Genomic DNA, 20,973 nt, shown 5'->3' with positions numbered 1-20,973 from the left:
CATACGTCTTTCTTTGTCTGTGTTTGTCTTGCTGTCTTTATTGTGCTCTATGTGTGCTCTCTTTCTCTCTGTGTCTCCTCTCTGTCTCATCGCTGCTATAGCCCTTTGCTCCTCGGTTACCCTACATTTCTATTGTGCTCCCATAACAGGGTTGTCATCTCCTAAGAAATCACCTCTTGTTCTTGGCAGTTTCAAGATGACACATTGACTCTTAAAATGCGATGATTAGCCAACATTGTTTGAGCTTTCCTTTGAGTAAAGCTGCTTAGGGGCAGCAGATAAAGCCACGGCGTATATTTATCTGCTACATTTCAATCCTTTTGTATTGTGACAGCAGAGATGATACGACGAGAAGAGGGCAAGGTGATCCTATCCTGCTATATTCGTTTGAAGTTAAACCTGCGGTATTGTTCGTTGAATGGGATTGGAAAGCTGTACTGTAAACTGGACATTATCAACAATGGGCACTACCTGCCCAACCTCTTCTTCACACAAAATAATGTTAAATTACACTATGTGCTAGGGTCACTCTTGATTTGGTGTTAAATCAGAGTGTGTACCCTATTAAATAGTGAAAGGTATACTACTGTGTTCAGTAGGGGTGTCAAATGGTTTTGAATGGATCTGGCTGAAAGTTGTGCTGCATCAGCTTGAAGCTCCGTAGCTTGTTTGAAATTATATCAAACCCTTGAGACGCCTCAGGCCCATTTCAGTCCTTAGAAAGTCAATGCAGATCTGAGCAGATTCTTTTTCGACATTGGCTGCTTTTGGTGTTGTTTCTTGCTTACAGGTTTATCGAAAAAATCATGTCTTCTTTGTCCTTACTAGCAGCATGGTGGAAAATTGGACCTATGGTATTCATTTTTTAGGTCTGTCTTACTCTGAATTTCCTTTTTAAATACCTTTTATTCCAAGACATCAGTGTAAAAAAGACAAAATGGTATCTCTACTTTAAATAAGGCTATTATAAAAATAATATCAGCATTTGGCTAAGAGGCAACCGAATAAAATAGCTTACACTACTATAACGGCATTTTTTACCAACACTAGATTGAGATAGATAAATTCTAAGGCATTCTGCGGTCTGTTAGTTTCTTACGCAGTAACTTCAGCTGTAGGGACAACAACTAATTCATTAGCTTACATTGCAACATGTTTAACGTTACAAGTGTGTCAACTGCAGCGGGTGTGCAAGAAGGAAACAAGATGAATGAGGACATAAACGTCAACACGAATATTCCCAAAGAAGTCATTCACCGTGTCTCCCTTCACCGTCAACAGAAATGTTCAGTTTAATGTGAATTAGAGCTAGCCGATAGCCCGCTAGCTCAACGCTTCAGCTAATGTTGTATCAATTCCTGCAGTGATTAAAACAGCAGCTGGGTAAAAATATACGGCTACTACCACAGCCTGTAAGGGGGATAAAATGCGTGCCCGGACCGGTGGCTTTTGCCAGAAATGTATTCACTGCAGGAGGGGGAGATACTGTGGTGTTGAGTGACAGACAGAGGGTTGCATTAAACAGCTACGGAGTTTACGTGGCTATGGACGCAGGATTCCAACCGTAGAGACAGAACAGACTATTTTCTTTAGCGGAAGCAATACAATCGTATTTAAATCAATAAACTCCTTTTTAAATCAATATTTTGTGATTTATTTAGTAAGTAGCCATGTAATAAGCGGGGTCTTGAATCAGGATGATTCAAGACCCGGGGTCCTGCATCACCCCGTTGGGGTTGTATTCGCTATAACAACCGCCTCGCTCTACCTTATCCTTTACTTAGTATTGCGTGCGCTGTAAATTCACCACTTCTAAGCAGAAGGCAGAAGATAACGTTATCTTTTTTTTTTTTTTTTTAACAATGCTTTTATACATTTTTCATTGCAATTATAATTTTCAGATTCAGATTTGTTGGATACAGGTGCAGCAAAATCATCTTAGGGTCAACTGGAATGTTTACAGACAAGATAAACATAGCTTGATTGGTCACCTCCCTCCAGAACGTTTTAATTTTGTCACACTCCCAGACACATTGCATAAATGCCTCATTGCATTTAAAACAAAGGTCAGGTATATTACTATTGTGTGTATTCAATTTCTAAGGAGTTGTGTATGTCTGCATCAGCCAATTATGTTAGAGTAGCTTTAAATTAGAGTTTGCTGTTTTGTTTCTTAGATGAATCCCGCGTGTTGTGATGCAGGAAAAGGCTGTGGCCGTGTTCTATAATCGAGTGAGGCCATTTGGAACCTTTGTCGTTAGAAGAGATTGGATGACACGGTGTACAGACTAATTTGTTTCAAGTCATGAATGTTATGAATGTACTCTTCCACTCGTAGACAATTAACTGGCAGGAACAACTATTTTAAGTTATGTTTCTTTGAATGTCACTATACACATGTGTAACAATAATTATACCATGGGAAACAGATATTATACTTTGATGCATCCACTTATTACCATTAAGGTATAAACAAAAAAAGTAATCATTATCCTTGCACACCCTGTCCAACTAATGCAGCATCTGTCAGCAAGATGGTACCTGGAGTAACACTGAAGGAATACTTTCTGGCTCTGCACATTTGGTTCAAAAATAGCAACCCTTAGTCATCCAAGCTCTGCCCGTTTGTAAATACTAGATGCATAAGGGTCCGTCAGACTCAGCACATTTTTTATTTTTATTTTGGCACCTCTTGTGTGTCCTGGTTATGCTGTCTCTTTTGATGATTCCTCAAAAAGGCAAGTGACCTATGTGTGATAGAAGTTGTGTGTAAGTGTGGGAACGAGATGAATGAGGAGGGAGCGTGTTTGTGTTCGTAAAAAGTGCACTCCAAGCATTCATGGAAGGACTTTGTTATGCATGCTTTTGAGTGTTTAGTTCATTTCAAACATGCAGGTCTTTGCTTTGTGTTTGTTTCTTAATATTGCGTTTGATGTTTTAGGTTGTATTTGCATCAGATGGGAGAAGTTTGCTTTTTGTTCTTGTTTTAGGTGCACAAGAAAAGGTGCACACAAGTGGTCATTTAGGCTGGAAGCTTGATCTGTGTGTTACAATATGAAGGTTGAGAACATCCTGATATACCTATTCACTGCCACAATGCAACTTTTAGAAAACCCCATATCTTTGTTTGTATCACCAGAATTGAAGGTGTGAAAGTAGTCACACAGGTAGCTGGAATTGAAAGGATTCATGAGAGCTGCTAATGAGCCACTTGGCTTTTAGCTTTTAGTCAAAGTACACTCTGACACAAGTAGATCAGAGTGCAATGAAAAGAGCACGCAATAATGAAGTGGGTATAGACTGAGGGGCATTTATTTGAGGCTTTGCTCCCTGGCACGGTGTTTCTTTGAGCAAGTGCTCAGTACTGACTAAAGGGGCGGTTATAGTCCAAAATGGTCTGCACCTACAGTTTCTCAGACGTGGATGCAAACAAATGATTTCCTGCAAGTTAAGAAGTCAGTTGAAATGCAGCGTGGTCAAAGATTGCTAAGTCATATTGCCTCTAAATCAGCTAATGCTAGTGCATCCAACTTAAGTAAAAAAACAACGGTGGATGAGAGAACATTCAACTTGTGCGTGGTAAGATAGAGAATGTTTATATTTTGTCTTTTCACCAGGGAAACATTCAGGACAATCACATCACAAGTTGTGACAAATAACTGTTTATTGCTCTGCTGAAAATAAAGGAATTGGAATCTAAATGACACCCAACACAGAACCCACAGAGCTTTTATGGACGAGTATGAGTCAAGTCCAGGTAAATACATGCTAAAATAGATTTCTACAATTTTGCATTGGACAGAGTTTTAGGTGTCTTTAGTTTGTATGCATATGCATACACTTGTGTATTTGTTTGTGTGTTTTCCTGTTTTATGTGTGTGCTTGCTCCCACAGGAGAAACAGGCTGTATGGGGTGTTATCTGCTTCTGCAGAGGGTGACAGCTAATCACCAACCCTGACAAACACTGGGGGAGAGGGGAGGGGAGGGGAGAGAGAGGGGGAGATGACAAACGAGAGAGAGAGAGAGAGAGAGAGAGAGAGAGAGAGAGAGAGAGAGGAGATGGCGCTGGGCAGGGGGATTGGCATTTGAATTCCACAGAGTAACCACAGAGTGCTTCGGATCCTGTCATCACAACCTCTGTATGAGTTTGGACCGGAGCTGGACAACCACGCAGCCTCCCACCTGGCCCACTGACAACTAATAAACCTCCATCAGTATAGGTACACACCGAGATAGGAGGCCGCTGAGAAAACATTGCGACAATTCTTGATGAGTTGAATAAATCGGTGTGTTTGCAGAGTCTGTCAACAGCAGCTTTGATCTCCTACCTGCTGCTCATAAATTCCCAGCCTCATGGAGAATATCTGCCGAAGGGTTCACTGGCTGTCTTTATTGCTAGGGGTGGCACCTTTCAAGTGGTACCTTGTCAGGTATAAAGACATCAGCACTTACAGTATTCGCTAGCCGTGCCATTAATCTTACCCAAAGTCTATGCTAAATGCATTTGTAGACAGTTTGCTTTGCAGATGGGCTGATGCATGCTGAGTTAGTGTGAGCTGCTGGTGTCGCCTGTTGACACAGAGATCAGAGGGCTGTGAGAGATGGAGAGATGCTGTCGTGAGATGGCGGCAGGCAGGCAGGCAGGCTGCACAGGGAGAGAGAGGAGGAGAGACGAGACAAGACGAAGCTCCACTCTGGTTTTCAGGATAGAAATTCATGTTGATGCATTCCCCCTTAGCTGTTGTCATTTGTAGGCACAGATACCTAATATATTAAACATAGTACAACAGGCAGAAAAACTACCACGCCATAGACATTTACAAAGCAGATGTGATTGTCAGTATGGTATGTGCTCTATATAATCCTTGAATGTTTGGTTTTGACCTTTTAATTAGACGTTAATGGATGCTCAGTTCGATTACCAATAGTAGGACTGAAATATCAATCCTTTCCTGGTGGTCCAGTGGCTTCTGGACTCCCTGCTGGAGCCACTGTGGGTGGCATTTTTTGGACCAACTGGCGTGTGTCTTTGTAGCTGTGATGGGTGTCATGCTGGGGGCCTCCATACGGGGAGATCCTCATCTGCTCACAGTGTCATACCTCTTACCACTTTACTCTCTCTATCCGACCCTGTCACGAAGGCGGAGAGTGAGAGATACAACCACGCAAGAGACAGAGAGTGGGTGGGATATCCTTTCAGATACAGGCATAGCTGAAATCCTTGCTAAATAAAATCAAAGATAGCTGTCAGATGCTTTTACCGAGCACACTGCTTGAAAGCACACAAATGGCACTATCAATGGAGAAGTTAAAGGTCCACAGCTACTCGAGAATTGAGGTTGTCATTCATGTCTTTAAGCATACAGTGTAAGTGCCAGCAGTCTGTTTAACAGGCATCGCTTACTATATAATACAGTAGATTAGCAATTATATATGGTATGATTAATGTGGGGTTTTTTTCATGTTGATTTTTACCTCACTTAGTGAGTTGAACTAGAGAACATTGTGTTTATGTATCTTATCCACAGATGGCCTGTGGTGGTCAGGGTCTGGGTGACCGCATCTGTGTTTGAGTGTGTGCACATTTACATCTGTGTACTTACGTTGTGTTGGGTGCTAATGACAGTTGGCATTTGGCCACTATCAGTGGATTGCTAATTAGTATTGAGAGGTTTGGGGGAGAAGCACAGATTCCTCTCTATGTCACCAACAGATGTGTGTTTGATCTGCTAGCCCATTTTACACACACACACACACACACACACACACACACACACACACACACACACACACACACACACACACCATCCATAGCAACTCTGACATATGGATATGTCTATAAGCAAGTCCCTCTCAGCATACTGATATTGACAGCATTAGCTCTATCCTCAGAAAAAAAAGTCTGCAATAAAACATGAGTCATATTGAAGTCTATTGTGAGACTGCCAAGGAAATATCATAAATGGCAATAACAGACAATAAAAAGAAAAGCGGAGATGCACTATTAGCACCATACAGTACGAGTGTACTGATACACTAAGCTCATGGTTCAGTACCCATCATTAGTTTTTATAACGTAATATATAGTTTTCTTATAGATTTCTTGTAGGTTTTACAATCATATCCTTAGTCACGCAAACAAAGACACCAGTAGAAATGTCTACACTTAAATGTCCAAAATGCATCAACAAATGCCCTTACTTGGTGGTACCAGTAATCTCTGAACACCTTACATCAGAGCAAAACAAGTAACAACTCAAGGAGGTAGAAGAAGAGATGTATTGAAAAATTATTTGTGTTTATTTTTTTCTAAAGCCAACCTTTAACAAACCTCTACAAAGTCACCGACACTGGAGTAAAACATTATTATAGCTCTCACTAATGTCAAAGCCTTTGTCTATTCAGTTAATTGTAGCATAGTTGTCCTGATGGAATTGCTCTGTGACCTTTAGTATTTGTATTTCTTCAGCCCTTATATTTGCTAAGTGATGGTATTCTGGCTGATTAGCGCACCCTCGTCCGCCCAGACACACACGCATGCACACACACTCTTACAAAACACAATGTATTCACTCCCAGAACCCCACTCCCATTGTTCTGCTTTATAACACTGGGAAAGGAGCATCAGTCAAGTATATTAGCTGGATCCTATTACTGTCACCAGATTGCCTCTCTGAGCCATCTTAAAGAGCCCCCAGACAAAACTTCCTGTCATGTTAATCCAAGCTTTAATAAATAGAGGGATGTGTAACCATATTCAAATAGGGGCTTCCGTATTTATGCTGACAAAGAGAGAGGGGCTATCACGAAATGACAGATGAAAGTGTTTTGCATGAAAAGGAGGAGAAAAAAAAAAGTTTTTATCGGTGCTCATTCTCTCCCATTCTGGGGAGAAATGTCAAATTATTGAAATGGCCTTTAAAAAAAGCTTAAGCCTAATCTAAGTGAAACACTGCAGGTATTAGGGACGCTGGCCATTGTCAGTGAAACGAATGCTATTCAACTCGAGCTAGCAGCTCATTTTATCCCCCTTGTTCACCTATTGATATCAAAGTACATAATACACACCCTTGTCTCCTGAGAGATTTATGTTCATTGGACCCATGAACATTAGAGCATTCTGTCATTGAGTGCTTTACATTTTATTTTGTCAATGGTTATTCAAAAGCATTACTACAAGCTGTGTCATTAAGTTCAAGTTCAGGCAGTCGCAAAGGTGCCGCAGTTACATTTGCATTCCTGAGTATTCTCATCACCAAAGAGAGCTTAAATCGACCTTCCTAATTCAAGGCCATCTCTTAGATTCACGCATGGGAAAAATAGCAAAGACACTACTGCTATCACAGAGAATGACATGCTCTCTTTCAGACTTAATTTCTAGCTAGTTGTTCTTTGACTCTGAAGAGCAATAATTCCAGTTAAAGCAGTATTTCACAATCGCATGTCTGTGTATTTCACTATGCCGTGCAGAGACTTCCAATTCCATTAGTAAGCTGATTGAATCTGAACATGTTTGTTCGTTCCTGCCGTTTTGTGACTGAAATGTTCCAGGTTTTGCTGAGGCTGCATGGTTTTCCCCGTTGCCTAGGTACATGCAGCATTGTAAGCAGGCATCTCCTCAGAATTACTGGGTATGATGGAGCTATCAGTTTCTCCAAAATAGTTTTTACATTGCCTGAATAAAACTGAATATCAGTATGTATTTAAGGCCCTATCTTAAAGGAGAATTCCGGTCGATTTCAACATGTAGCTCTGTTGTTTGGAAATGTGGAGTGCTGTCAGTAGCAAGAAAAACTGAAACAATCTGTGCTGCCTACACCGTGTTATCCCCCTGCTAGCGTTAGCACCCAACAGGCTTAAACAGGGCAAGTTTTAAACGTGTTTTTAGCCTCTAAACATGCTCAAAATGTCATAAGTGCCTACCCATGTGCAGTGGTTCCTTCCTAGGGAACACAACAAATCTGACTGGAATATTGGATTGTATGAGTTCGACAATCGACTAGGGTTGACTTGACCGGAAAACAGGAAATAAACAGAGGTATGTGCGCTGGCTGGATTAACACAACTTTTATGCCTTTCTGTCACATCTACTGCAGTCAGATTTGTTGTGTTCCCTCGGAAGGAACCACTGCACATGGGTAGGAACTTGTAATGACATTCCGAGCATGTTTAGAGGCTTAAAACACGTTTAAAACTTGCCCTGTTTAAGCCTGTTGGGTGCTAACGCTAGCAGGGGGATATCACGGTGTAGGCAGCACCGATTGTTTTCGTTGTTTTTGCTACTGACAGCACTCCAAATTTCCAAACAACAGAGCTACATGTTGAAATTGACCGGAATTCTCCTTTAAAAAGCAAAAGCCCTGATTAGTATAGGCAGTAGTACTAGTATTATGAATTAATGATAGTACAAGTGTAAGTAATTGGTAATTACCATTAGTATTGATAATTACTAATAGTAAATGTGAAATAACATGTAAGGGATAATGTAGAGCGAGGCGATCTTTATAGCGAATACAACCCCGACAGGGTGATTAGGACTCTTTAAATCAGCCTGTGGAAAGCCATGTAATAAAGTACATTTAGTGAATCACTGTTATTCGCTGTTAGTAAGTCTATGAATGCTGAGTTAGCAATACGCTGAGCAAACAGGTAGCAACAATTAAACAAAAATATTGGATTATATCTAGAAACCGTTCATGATTGATTTTAATGGGTCTGCTTCTTTATGCCTCAAAATGATTAGATGTATCTTGCAGAGGGTTTAAACATTGGCAGCACCTTTATGTGTCAGTCAGCAGAAATTACCCTTGTGCTTTTACTACTTGAGCCATGGAAACCAAGAAAGCATCACCAAAGACGGACAGAAAAAGAGAGATTTCAATTCTAAATAAGCTGTTAAATATTAACATGAAATAACGCAAACTAGATTATAAATGGCACCTGGGACTTCTTAGAAATGAATGACCTTAGTGTATATTAAAAAGATCAGTGTGTCTAATAAAGAGTTAACCCCACATTGGCTATTCCAGTGTGATCCTTCGTCACACCTTCAACTCATTTGCCCAACAAACTCTCTCCCTCTTATCCTCGGCATCATGTTTTCACACAGTATCCCCAAACATCTCATAGTATCCTCTGACCCTTTTCTGTCCTCCAGTCAATGCTGCTTACAGCAATATTTATATTAGCAAGGAGGAGGGAAGAAGGGGCGGATGATGTAAAATGTGTTTCCTGTATGTGTGTGTGTGTATGTATATCTGTGTACTAAAAGAGAAATCTGATTGGCTTACCAGGAGGAAAGACATCATTTTAAATAAGTCCTCAATGTTAAACTGTTTGCTCTAGGGCTTAGGGATTGCTCACCTCTCCAAATACTATTTTAGCTTGAAAGCGCAATATTTCCCAGCCTGAGCTTTCACATGGGAGAATGAGGGAGGGCCTTGGTGCAGCAGTTTCATGGAGGTTGCTTGCAGGCATACTCCATTCTGACAGAATGAGGAGGCACTCTGCAAGAGTGTGGTTTAGAGGAAAGGGGCCCTATTAATAAAATGACTCCATAATGGGTAGTTCCCTGCAGCTTGGCAAAGGAAGACAGGCGGATTGATGGACGAGGCCAAGGCCTACTTCCTCAAGCATACTGAGCTCAACTGTGTGGACATGCCTCTGTGAGGCCAAACGCAAGGCCAGACCCCACAACATTCTAAAGTCCCATTCATACAGGAAGGAAGAACCTTATAAATGGTTTCCTGTTTTGTGTAAATGGGTCAAAGTGGCAGTTTTAAAATAGCAATACATCACATCTAAGCCTAGTTGCAAAGTTTTCTTGAGAAAAAAGCTCCAGGCTTCAAATTATACAATATGCTCTGTAACACAGATGAGAGGATGGAACCAGGCAGAATTTACAGTAATTGTAATCTTACCTCAGTAAGAAAAATCGTAAGGTAAACAATACTCCCTGGGTGACGGTATTACATTTATATAATGCATAATTGGCGTTCCTCAAGAGTACAGCGACCATTAAATAGTATATGCCAGAATTTTGGGTTGTTTACAATAAAAGGTTGTATAAATATTCATTCTTTTAACCACTTTTTTGTTTTGAGGCTGGCTTGGGCAGGGCTAGAGATGTGCTAATGAAATATTGCTTTGCCACAACAGTGTTACGGTCTGCCCTAACAATATAGCAGCCTCCTGAAGGCATTACTCCATCATCTTTTCATTACATTTCTTTGTAACAGTACATTGATTAAAGTGGCCTCAGCATGACTGCCTTTTTAATTGTGTATTTGCTGATCTGAAAGCTGCACAGAGCACCGTGGTTGGATCTGTACTAACCATTTCAACAATGCTCTGAGGCATTCTTTGACACACAAAGTTCATTGTTAGAATATACATCAGTTGGTATCACCATAGCGACCTCCTTGGATGCTGAGCGGGGGACTTCATAAATATGTAATCCTGACAGATTTGAGGAATTGTCTTCCTCAAGTGTTCCTCTCCAGCCATTTTGTTAATGTCAACATGAAGGGAAGTTACTGGAATAAGTGTTGACATTCAGCCCATGGTGTATATCATTAATAATTACATACACAAGAATTTCTGTCAGATGACAGAAAACACTTGGATCCCGCTTTTCAGTCGTTCTCATTTTTCGGTAATTAGGTATAAAAAATAGATGACATGTGGATGTGAACCCTCGAAGCTCATTCCCTCTGTGTTGTCATACAGGGCGTCATTCATAGTGTAATCATATACAGTATACCGTATGTCAGATTTTCAGTCATTCCTCACAATTGTGATTTTCCAATAGTAATTAAAATGTTTCATTGCTAAGGCGTCCTTATGGCTCCCCTTTTTTCCTCTCTCTATACTACTGCATATGAAAAGTTACATTGTCTATAAAACAGTATGCAAAGAACCAAACCAGGTAAATAATCCAGTTTTGCTGGAAGAAACTATAAAACATATTTACTGTAAGAGAAAATAAAAAAAAAAAAGTGTGTGTTAAGTTTGCATTTTTAGCACTTCTGCTGAGGGTTGCCACTCACAAAGTATTCATTTGGGAAAGAGACAGGTTGTGTTCCAGAATCAACTTACCTGGCTTACCCTCTGCTGAGCACCTGAAAAAATCACTCGTCCATCTAGGCTCGCGCTTAAGAACAGTGTCCCTTTTGCCCCCTTGTGTACTTGCAAGAGCTTTTAGGGAGCTAAAATTTTGCCCTCTGCTCCTCGTTAAACCGCCACTTGTAAAAGCGTTCAAGCGTGGATGCAGCACATTGCAGTTCAACGTTCCCAGACAATGATATAGATGTCCTCTACAAAAGAACAATTGAAAGGGTTGTCACAAATTTGTCCATTGTCACTGGGTCGCTATCATTTCTCTGTTAATTGCCATCATTGTAATAGAATATTAGATGCTCTACACTGCAAAGGCAGTGTTGATGAAGGGGCAGAATTTTCTTCTTGACCGTGACCAATATCTCTCATAATGGTAATGATGATAATAATAATGTGATACTTCATCGACTCAGGTCATTCATTTTTTTACCCCTTAACAGTGATGCCGTGGTGCAGGTTCAGCTACAGACTACTGCCCTTAAGAAGGCAGGGATTCAGTCTCTTGCTCTGAGACACTTAAGGAAAACGGATGTTAAATAGTGGACTCTACTCAATATGTGATTTTACTTAGTAGGCCTGTATCGGGACAGAAGTGGTTCAAAGTGGTTCTGTATTCATTGTGACTCTTGAGGATTGGGTTGTGCCGCAAGAACATCTTATTTATCAGATGCCACGGCAATATTGAGGTGTTATTTTATTATTTAAAGTCAAAGAGCCCATTTAAATGTTTTTAATAAATCCATTTGATGTGGGATTCCACAAGTCATTTTGTGAATATATATATATATATATATTATATATATATATATATATATAATATAAAAAGTCTCCTAGAAAGTCCTTCTACTGCACGTACTTTGGTGCATTTACATATTTGGCACCGGCTGCTGGCTAAGTCCCAGAATATTTACATCTGTCAGGTTATTGCCTTTATACAGTATATCATGTTGAAGTCACGTTTTGATGTGGGAAGTCTAATGACTCTGTCGACTGGACAATGTAATGAACGTAATGTTTATCAGCATGAGCCATTCTGCTCCTTGATTTTTAGTTTAATAGTCCAACCTTGACGAGTGGGATTCTGTCTGTGCACTGTTAATGTTATAGGTATTCAATACAAAATCTTTAGATAAGCCAACATTATCATTATTTAAAGCACAAATAAATAAACATCAAACACTCAAAGGATGATTTTGTGGAGACAGGCGCTCTTAGTTTCATTCTCTTCCTCTGCATTTAATGCATTACAGGTGCAGCAGTGAACAAGGAAGTAGGCTACTCTATTAATTTATAACCATTTTTATGACAAGGGGATATAAATTTCTCTTAGTTTGATAACATTAAAAGTAAAGTTAGGCTTTAGCCAGTGCCCACGCTGAACTGCCAGCTGCAGACGTATGTCTTGGGCCAGCGAACCAATAATAAAACCTTATTTTCATACATGTGTTGTTGTTGGGGTTTTTTTTTCAAACGACCGTGTGCCCCCATTTCCAACCAATGACATCATTTGTCCAGCCCTGGCTGTTAGCGACCCTGGTCATGTGCAATTTACATTGACCTTGGTGTTGAAGCTGAGTGAACCCTCCTATCTTATTTTAGACCAAATAAAGGCTGATAACGGTCAACGCGGGTTAACCCTTTCAAACACAAAGTCAACCCTTGTTCAACCACGGTTGAGCCCTCAGTGTGAAGGGGGGTATGTTAAATACTACAGCTTTTTTTTTTTTCTTTTTTTGAAGCGAGCGGTGAGCGATTTAAGTACAGTGGGGTGAAGTCTGAGTTGAGAGTGGAGCAATATTGAGCGGAGCAGTCTGAGCAGGAAGGAACGAACCGCTCCGCTAGCGAGGAAGCAGAAATTCTCACTGCTCCACTCCACTCACATGCACTGCCACCTACTAATGCAACCAGGTGCTCTTCTCGAACCATGGTCAATTTTCTGACAGTTTAAGCTGCGTGTCCTTCGTCTTCTACGTTGTTGGTTGATGTATTTTTGAGCGATTGAATAATAATTGGTGGTGGTTCCTTGGTGTTGGCAGTGTGAGCACAGATCCCAGTAATCCTTGACACCAAAACTGACACCAATATTGTCAGATAACTACACACAGTGCAATTGTTTCCACTTGGGTCAAAGTGAAGTTCACAGCAAGTGTAATGGATGTAGGTAAGAAAGAAATCTCTGTGCACCCAATGCAACCAGCGCTAAGCCCCACTGTGTGCCAGCACGAAAAACAGAGCCCAGATCTTCAACAAAAGGATGGCACAACCAGTCCCAGGTCATCTGTGGCTTAGGTCTCCTTTGGCATCAGATATGATCTATCTCAGTGTCACCCCCAAATTGCAGGAAAGCTCCTGTGCTAGCCTTCAGCCGTGTGCTGAATGTAAATGTGCATTTGACACCTTTCTAAATCGCTGTCATAACTCATTTCCAGAGCTCTTAAATCTCTCCCTGTCACCTGGCACCTCCACTGTTTTCCTGTCCAAAAACAGAGCACATTAGCCTTTATTGATGCCTTCGTCCTTTGATACATAATTCATCATTCAGCAACCTTTTTTTGAATTATCATGTATTTTTTCTGAGGTTGTTCAAACATATGGATTGATACAGACAAAGAGGTTGTACCTGGTTTGGAGGTAAGAGTCATATAGAGCTTCACTGTCACGTTAGACCTAAGTAGACTGACCACAGGCACTTTTTTGCTTGAATCTATCAGCATTACCTGTTTCTGCTGTCATTTTCTGTAACTGTAAGGTTTAAAGATAAACACGGTGTCCGACCTATGTAACCTTTCTGCTGTGCTTATTTCATTTACCGTGTTGCTTTGCTTGCGTGTTTCGTCAATTATGGAAAAAAATCTTAATCACCATTATTTTTGTACAATATTGAAATCAAGATTATTAAACATGATTACTCACTAACTTTTGGAAAGATGTAGCAATTAATGAAGATAAAAAAACAAACAACTAATCAACAGTGAAAACACCTTCAACTGTGAAATTTACCTTAATACTACAGTCTGAAGTAATAGTATTGTCTTACTTATTCAACTCAAACTCTTTCACTCACCTACAAACCCACTTCCACTGCATTCACTGCCTGCCAGTACTAAAACGTTTAAATTGGTACTGCAACCACCATTTCAACAGCCAGTGTCACTTTTTACTTTTACTCTTACCATTATGTGAGGACAGCGCTCAGTTTTAATGTAATAATGTATTATGTTATAGTCTTTTTACACCTCGTAGAAGAGAAAAGTAGATACAAAAATAAGAGCATTATTACATGTTTTTTTTTAATGGATATACAATCTTAGTTAATACCTGAAAATTAAATTGCAATTTAAAGAATGAGTTCAGTAATAAAGCACACTAGTATTTAATCACCAGCTTCTTTGTGAATGAAAGCGAAATTGCTGGTAAGCAAACAATTCACATATCTAATATATTCCTGCCAGCCCTTTTTATAAGGAGGAGGTTGTTTGGTTCAGATGTGTTTGCTGCAGGTTTAGTTAAAGAGCCGCCTGGCCTTCTAGCCCCTCGACTGTCTTCCAGCAGCCTTCTCTTTTTTAAGTGGTCATGGACTGTTCCAGTGCATATACCACACTGAAATAGACTTTTGCTCTTTTCTTCATTGTCACAAAAGGCCAGGCACTTCGCTGGAGTTCCCATTCCCCTTTTACATAGTGATAAGACAGCCATTATCCTTTGAACCTTTCTTTTCACCGAGCCAGGAGAAAAGGAACAGTGAAAGAGAAGGAGGAGGAGGAGGAGGACAGAGAAATATTTCTTCCCTGAGGTGAGCCTGGCCTCACCTCTGTGTGGCGGGCTTTTTTGTGAGCAGTGAAGAGGTCCTTAACCTTCTATCAGATGGAGGCACACAGTTGTGTTCTGCTTGAATAACTACATTGAAAAGCCCTGAAGCACAGGAGATGGTTCTATGGACTCTGCAAGTGGCAGAGAGAGAGGGGGGCAGTATTGTATGACCTGCTGAAGTGTGACTCTCACATGATGTGCACATTCTTTGTTAAAGTGCACATCAGTGCGTCACTGTGAATCTGTGTTCTCTGTTGTATGGGTCTCGCTTACAGTACAGGATGGTCCTCCTCTAATAATGTCACAACAACACAGTTCACACATTTATATAATACGCTTCCTTTAATAGGCCTCACTTCACTTTACAAAGTAAGTCTTTTTGCTCTCAGACAGTAAATGGCGTACAGTAGCAATACTATAAATATCCCAGTGCAGATATTTCATATGTCATGTTGCATGAAGGGATCATGGCGCTTGATGGCTGATGATACTGTGGACTGTTTTTTTTTATAATTCAAGCCAGTCAGATTTCCTGCTCTTACTTGTTTGCCTTGATAGCAACAACAAATGATATGTATTATATTTGGCTACATAACAAAACAAAGTTATTGCATACTAGTACATATGTCATAATTGGTGTTATTTTGTGTACATAATTTTTTGGTATTATTTTACACCAAATCACAGAGTAGACTTCACAGAATTGTTCCTAATCGATCTCCGTTGTAACAGTTGTATTTTAAGAAGGGGACATTATTATTTTTTAAGAATATGCACTTCTACTGATGCATGCCATCACGACTCTTTTAGCTGTTCCAGTATTACTGATATTAGATTACAACTCAAATGCTATACATTTCTGTCTCCTATGTAAATGATCACAGGCTGTCAGCTGCGCTTGTCAAATTAAATGTTTACCATAGTGGGTAAACATGCCATTCCATCTTCTGCTCTGCATTGGAGTTTTCACGCTGTCAGATGTGGAGACACATTAGAAAGTGGTTCTGGTTTTAGGAGCAGAATTCTAGCAAAAAAGGAATTGAATTAAAGTCAGCTGATATTTCATTCCTGGATGGATTACCTTACCTGGCTAGGTACAGTACAAAATATAACAATGGAATTACTGTACTGCTGAAAAAAAACAATCCAGAAGTTACTCTGTGTTCTTCAAACTCAGGTAATTAAATCACAACCTACTGCACCACAAATTCCAGTTATCCCACTTCCTGTCACTTTAATGCGATTTTCATTAGATCGCCTGGCATGAGACAAAAGGTTAGGTTACGTGACTTTATAAATCTCTGTTTATAAAACTGTTGCTGCCGGTGCTATTGCTTGGCAGCTGTTTATTTGTACTCTACTTTTTTTTTCTGTTTTCCCATAATGCAGTCATCAGATAGCACATTTGTCAGAGACACAGCAAACTTCATTCTTTTTGGTGTGTGTGTGTGTGTGTCCCTGATACAGAAACACACCTTGAGGTAAATATGTTATCTACACTGCACACCACAGTTTCAATGCCTAACCCCAACCAATCGAGCTGCTTCATAGGGCGGGACTTGCCTAGAAGTTATGTGGGATCCATAATAACGCGTCCTGCTGCAAAAGATTCTGCCGCAAACACAATGTAGGATTTTATAAGGCTCACCTCTATGCCTGCATCCACCTGTAAGCTCCGATTCCCCACCCACTTTAAGGGCTGAGTCATGTGTACTAGGATGGGGCCTATGAAGATAATTAACATCCATTGATCCATTAATGTCCATTGTGTGTATTTTTCCATATCGTTTCTATCGCATTGGTCGGTGAGGCTGCATTACGTCACAATATGTACGTCCGTTTACGAAAACATGCTATATTGTGAGAGATATATATATATATATATATATATATATCGTTATCGGAATATGAAATGACCTACATTGGGATAGAAGATTTTGGCCATATTGGCCAGCCCTAATGTTTAACTCTGCGCCTACATAACAAAGGGTGAATCTAAGCATACTGTACCTCGTATATAGGTTACTTAAAATCCATGTGACTGTAGCTAGCTATATTTGGCTATTTGGAAATATTTTGGGGAGGTGCAAATAAAGTGCCTGGGAGCCGCATGTGGCCTGTGAGCCGTGCAATGAGTAACCGGGCCCTACAAGCTGTGCCAACGGCTTGTGTGCCAAATGTGTGGCAAGAGGGTGGCATAAACAGTGTGCCAGCGCTAGTCTGCCTGGCTGCCAGGCACTTCTCTTTATCCAATCAGACAGTTCGGCTTGAGTGAGATCCCTATTATTGTCTCTTCCCATCTCCTCCCGAAGCTTTGTCATCCTCCCGTGAAAAACAGACGCATGCTTGTGCGCACATTTTTCCCCCTGCACAGCATCAAGCCTCCTCGGCACACCGTTACACTTACCTAGAGACCATAACCAGAGAGTGAATGGTGCAGAGTGTTCCCTCTTTGTTTCTGTCTGCTGTTGCTGTCTTCCTCTCTGTTTTTTTGTTTTGTTTTTATTTTTCTCCCAAGACAAAATCACAGGCTAAATGAGCATCCCTCACGCAGTTTTTTAAGCATTTCTTCAGAGTTAAAGAAAGCAGAGTATGTCTAGAGACCATTTTTTCAGGGATGGGTGAAGAAGAAAAAAAGCTGTCTGTCTGTGTGTGGCTTTATTGGACATGATGAGGGATGATATTATAGTGGATGCTGCTGCCGCTGCGACTGTGAGATGAGGAAAGGATCCCATTTGTCTCACGCTCGCTTAGTGTAATGTGTCTATCTGTCACTCTCCCCAAGACCGGACATTGGTGTTCATCAAAATAAAGATATTGTCCACACGGCTCTCCATTTTTTCACTGTTTGTCATTCTGTTAATTTTCTCTCCTATTGCCACTTTTCACTCGCACCTTTGCCACATCTTATCCAGACAGTGAGTAAAAACCACTGAGATTCCTATAATTCCTATATCATCAAAATTAGGAGCTACAGACTGAAAGGGAAATGGTAACCTGACAATAATCCTGTGACCGCAGTGATTATGTAGGAGAGGGGTGCTTAGAAAGAAATAAGTATAAAGCAGCAACTTGCTGAAAAGATTAGGCTAATGTCAGTACTTTTCTTATGTCTTCCAGGTTGATGATGCCATGCTAATGTTTGATAAGACTACTAACAGACATAGAGGTAAGTGCACAGCGTTTCTCTTATTTTTTGCTGTCTTTCTGAAAGGTGAGAAAATACTCATTTTATGTCCTTTCCCCATGAGATAACACAGAACAGTTCCAATCTTACATGATATTAGGTGTACCATCTGCTCAACAATAGGAGCGTGTCAAAGTAATCAATAAGCTGGTACGGTGTTTAGAATGTTTGTGTGTTTGTGTGTCTGTGATGATGCTGGTGTGAGTGTTTTAGAGAGGTGCTTAAAGGGTGTAAAGATTGTGAGATGGTGGGTGCTGTGCAGTCAGATAACAGCATCAGATAAGGCCCAGGAGAAGCACTGACTTTATCGCTATCTCTCATCGGCCCCTTATCTAAGACGAGGGGACGTTTCTCTCTCATGCAGAGGACTTTCCAAAGACAGGTTTCCTCCCTGCACCACAATGCAGTGGTGTGTATTTAAGCCAGGCTTCACGCTTATAGGCCCGACTTAACCGCCGGTAAAGCACATATAGGGCTGTCACTTATCTGGAGCCCTGTGCGATGGCTGTTTTTGGCTATGAATCCTCACATAGGTACGTTAAAGGAACTTTTAGGAGACAGGCTGTCGCCGGCTGCGTATGTGTGTATGTATCATTGTGTGCCCGAGTAGTCGACAGGCACTGACAGGTATTTCCACAAGAGAAAAGAGCAGACACTTCTCTGTTTGTCACACCAGTCAGCTCGTTTGTAGGCTGAGCTGGCATCGCACCATCTCCGTGAACTGGCGCTGTTTTGCCATATAGATGTAAACATTCGTTTGCAGTGAGCGACTCATCCTCCTAACCTGTATAAATGTTTAAGTGCAGTTGGCTCGGATCGAACGCTGTATTGTTTTTTTTGTGCAAACTCTCACTTTTTTCTACTCTATCTGTATCTATGAGTGTACTCTGCAAGTGTGTGTGTATACACTGTGCAGACGAACTCTTTGAGTCTGGTAAACAGTTTCTAAGTGTGGAACATGTGAACTGTGGTGGAAGTGATCTATGGCTTTGAGGGGATTTTGATCTGTAGTGACAGAACCCAGTGTGAGGTCTGCTTTGAGACGAGGCTTTTTTTCTCTCTCTTATTTCTCTCTCTCCTGTCTGCTGCACTACCAGCCCTCTGTGAAAGGGGATGGGCGCCACGCTCGGGGAGTGAGTTCGGCGTTTGCCTTTGGGCAGCAAAATGCCCTTCAAATGAAGACAATGATGGAGAAACAGCCTCCTTGGCAATTTTTCTGATGACAGCGGACGTATTTATATTGAGTGTGACACTGAGGCAGGTGCAGTGCTTGGCACTGTTGCTGTTTCTTCTAACTAGCATTTAGATATTTTGTTCCATTTGGAATTTGAAACAGTTTATATTTGTTGCTTTCATCTTGAAAAAACACAACAGCTTTTCCTGATGAATTGCATAGAATATTACAGAGCCATAAGAAAAGTTGAATAATAGATCAGAGCCATTGGTGCCATTGTGTAATATTAATGGCTCAGCTGCCCCGTGACCACAAAGGAAAGGACATTGAATATATTAGCAGTGAAACCAGTGCCTGGGCCCACTTTACCGCTGCCTACAGATCCAGTAATGGGCATCTGGCAGCCTGGCAGTCCAAATCAATTTCCCACCTGTGTTCATTTTTATCTTACAGATTGATTCATGAAAAAATAATTTTGTATTTCTCTGCTGCACTGCAACAGATAAAAATACCACATTCTTTATTTAACAATCCAAATGCTACACAACGCAATTCTTCTAAAAAACATGGTGCCTGTTCCATAATTGCAAGTCCTGGAAATAATGCCTCTAATGCTTTTCAAAGCACTGCAGGAAAGAGCATATATCTATTTTCCATTCCCCCTTTTTTTTCTTCTTTTTTTTTCTTGTTAATCTGGATTGTTGTAGTACCTTCAACACAGTGCTTTACAGGAGTGGTACCCAGCTTTATGCAGTTGCATTTCGACCAAAATTTTAAAACCTTTCTGACCCAAACCCTAAAGCACAACAGCAGCTTGTAACGTCTTTTTAAGGAAGTCCTTGAAGTCAGTAGTCATTTTTTATATTTACATGAGCTTGTGTGAGGCAAAAATAATACTATTGTTTCTACAAGAAAATTAAATTTGCTGTAGAGAAGAGCCTACATACTTGCAGTATATTATGGAGGTGTGGTACAAAGTAAAATTATTCCTTTAAAAAAGAAAGCACTTGGTATCTGAGGTCAAATTTACAGCAGTTCTATGTTATCTCTTGTTAGGCCTGCTGTGGCGCACAGTGACTTCACATCACCTCATTTGAATGTTATCTCAGTGCCTTTTTATTTTTCCCATTAAGCTTCTTTTTTTTTTTTTTTACATAGAGGGTATATTGTGTATTACTATAATGCATTGTATTTAGTTTGGAAGAGTTTATTGTGTATGAGATGCATGATGGACACTTGATTGTAAGTGTGTTTTCTTTGGGGCTGTGGTGAATTGGATAGAGGACAAACGTCACACTCCACTAGTAGCAGCATTGTCCTTCAGACGGTCCCTGTGAGGCTGGCGAAACGACAGCCAGAGGAGACATTCTCTACCCTTCTCGTTTCGCTCTGTACTTTTTCTACTCTATCTCGCCCAGTCATTCAGTCTTATTCTTTCTTTCTTTTCATTTACACAGTCTCACTCTTCCTGTCCCCCATACCATCTCCCTACCCTCCCTGTCTTTGCCATCTCTCCATTTCTTCCGTCTTTCTTTCCTGCTAGAGGACACTCGCTGTAAGCAAAGCTCCTCACAAAGGCACACGCTGCACACCATCTCCCTGGCATTTAAAGGAGTAGAATACGGCCAATTGTGTTGGAAATTGAACTCTCTAAAGCCTCCCTTCCCACTGCAGCAGTTCATT

General features: G+C 40.7%; 1 protein-coding gene across 9 annotated transcripts in view; it reads left to right on the top strand.

The window, feature by feature from the left end:
* The window catches only part of LOC144527342 (RNA-binding protein Musashi homolog 2), a 246,984-nt gene that overhangs the window by 117,980 nt on the left and 108,031 nt on the right, over positions 1 to 20,973 (top strand). For all 9 annotated transcript variants that reach the window (XR_013502816.1, XR_013502817.1, XM_078265280.1 and 6 more), the window contains exon 7: positions 18,050 to 18,098. Coding sequence is in view for 7 of the 9 variants with exons in the window: in XM_078265280.1 (XP_078121406.1) it covers positions 18,050 to 18,098 (49 nt within the window). In the remaining 2 variants the exon portion in view is untranslated. The remainder of the gene's footprint in view (positions 1 to 18,049; positions 18,099 to 20,973) is intronic.

The sequence above is a fragment of the Sander vitreus genome, chromosome 13 (assembly GCF_031162955.1).
Source record: "Sander vitreus isolate 19-12246 chromosome 13, sanVit1, whole genome shotgun sequence".
Taxonomy (NCBI): Eukaryota; Metazoa; Chordata; class Actinopteri; order Perciformes; family Percidae; genus Sander; species Sander vitreus.
The sequence above is the reverse complement of the archived record's forward strand: the minus strand, read 5'-3'. Positions and strand labels throughout refer to the sequence as shown.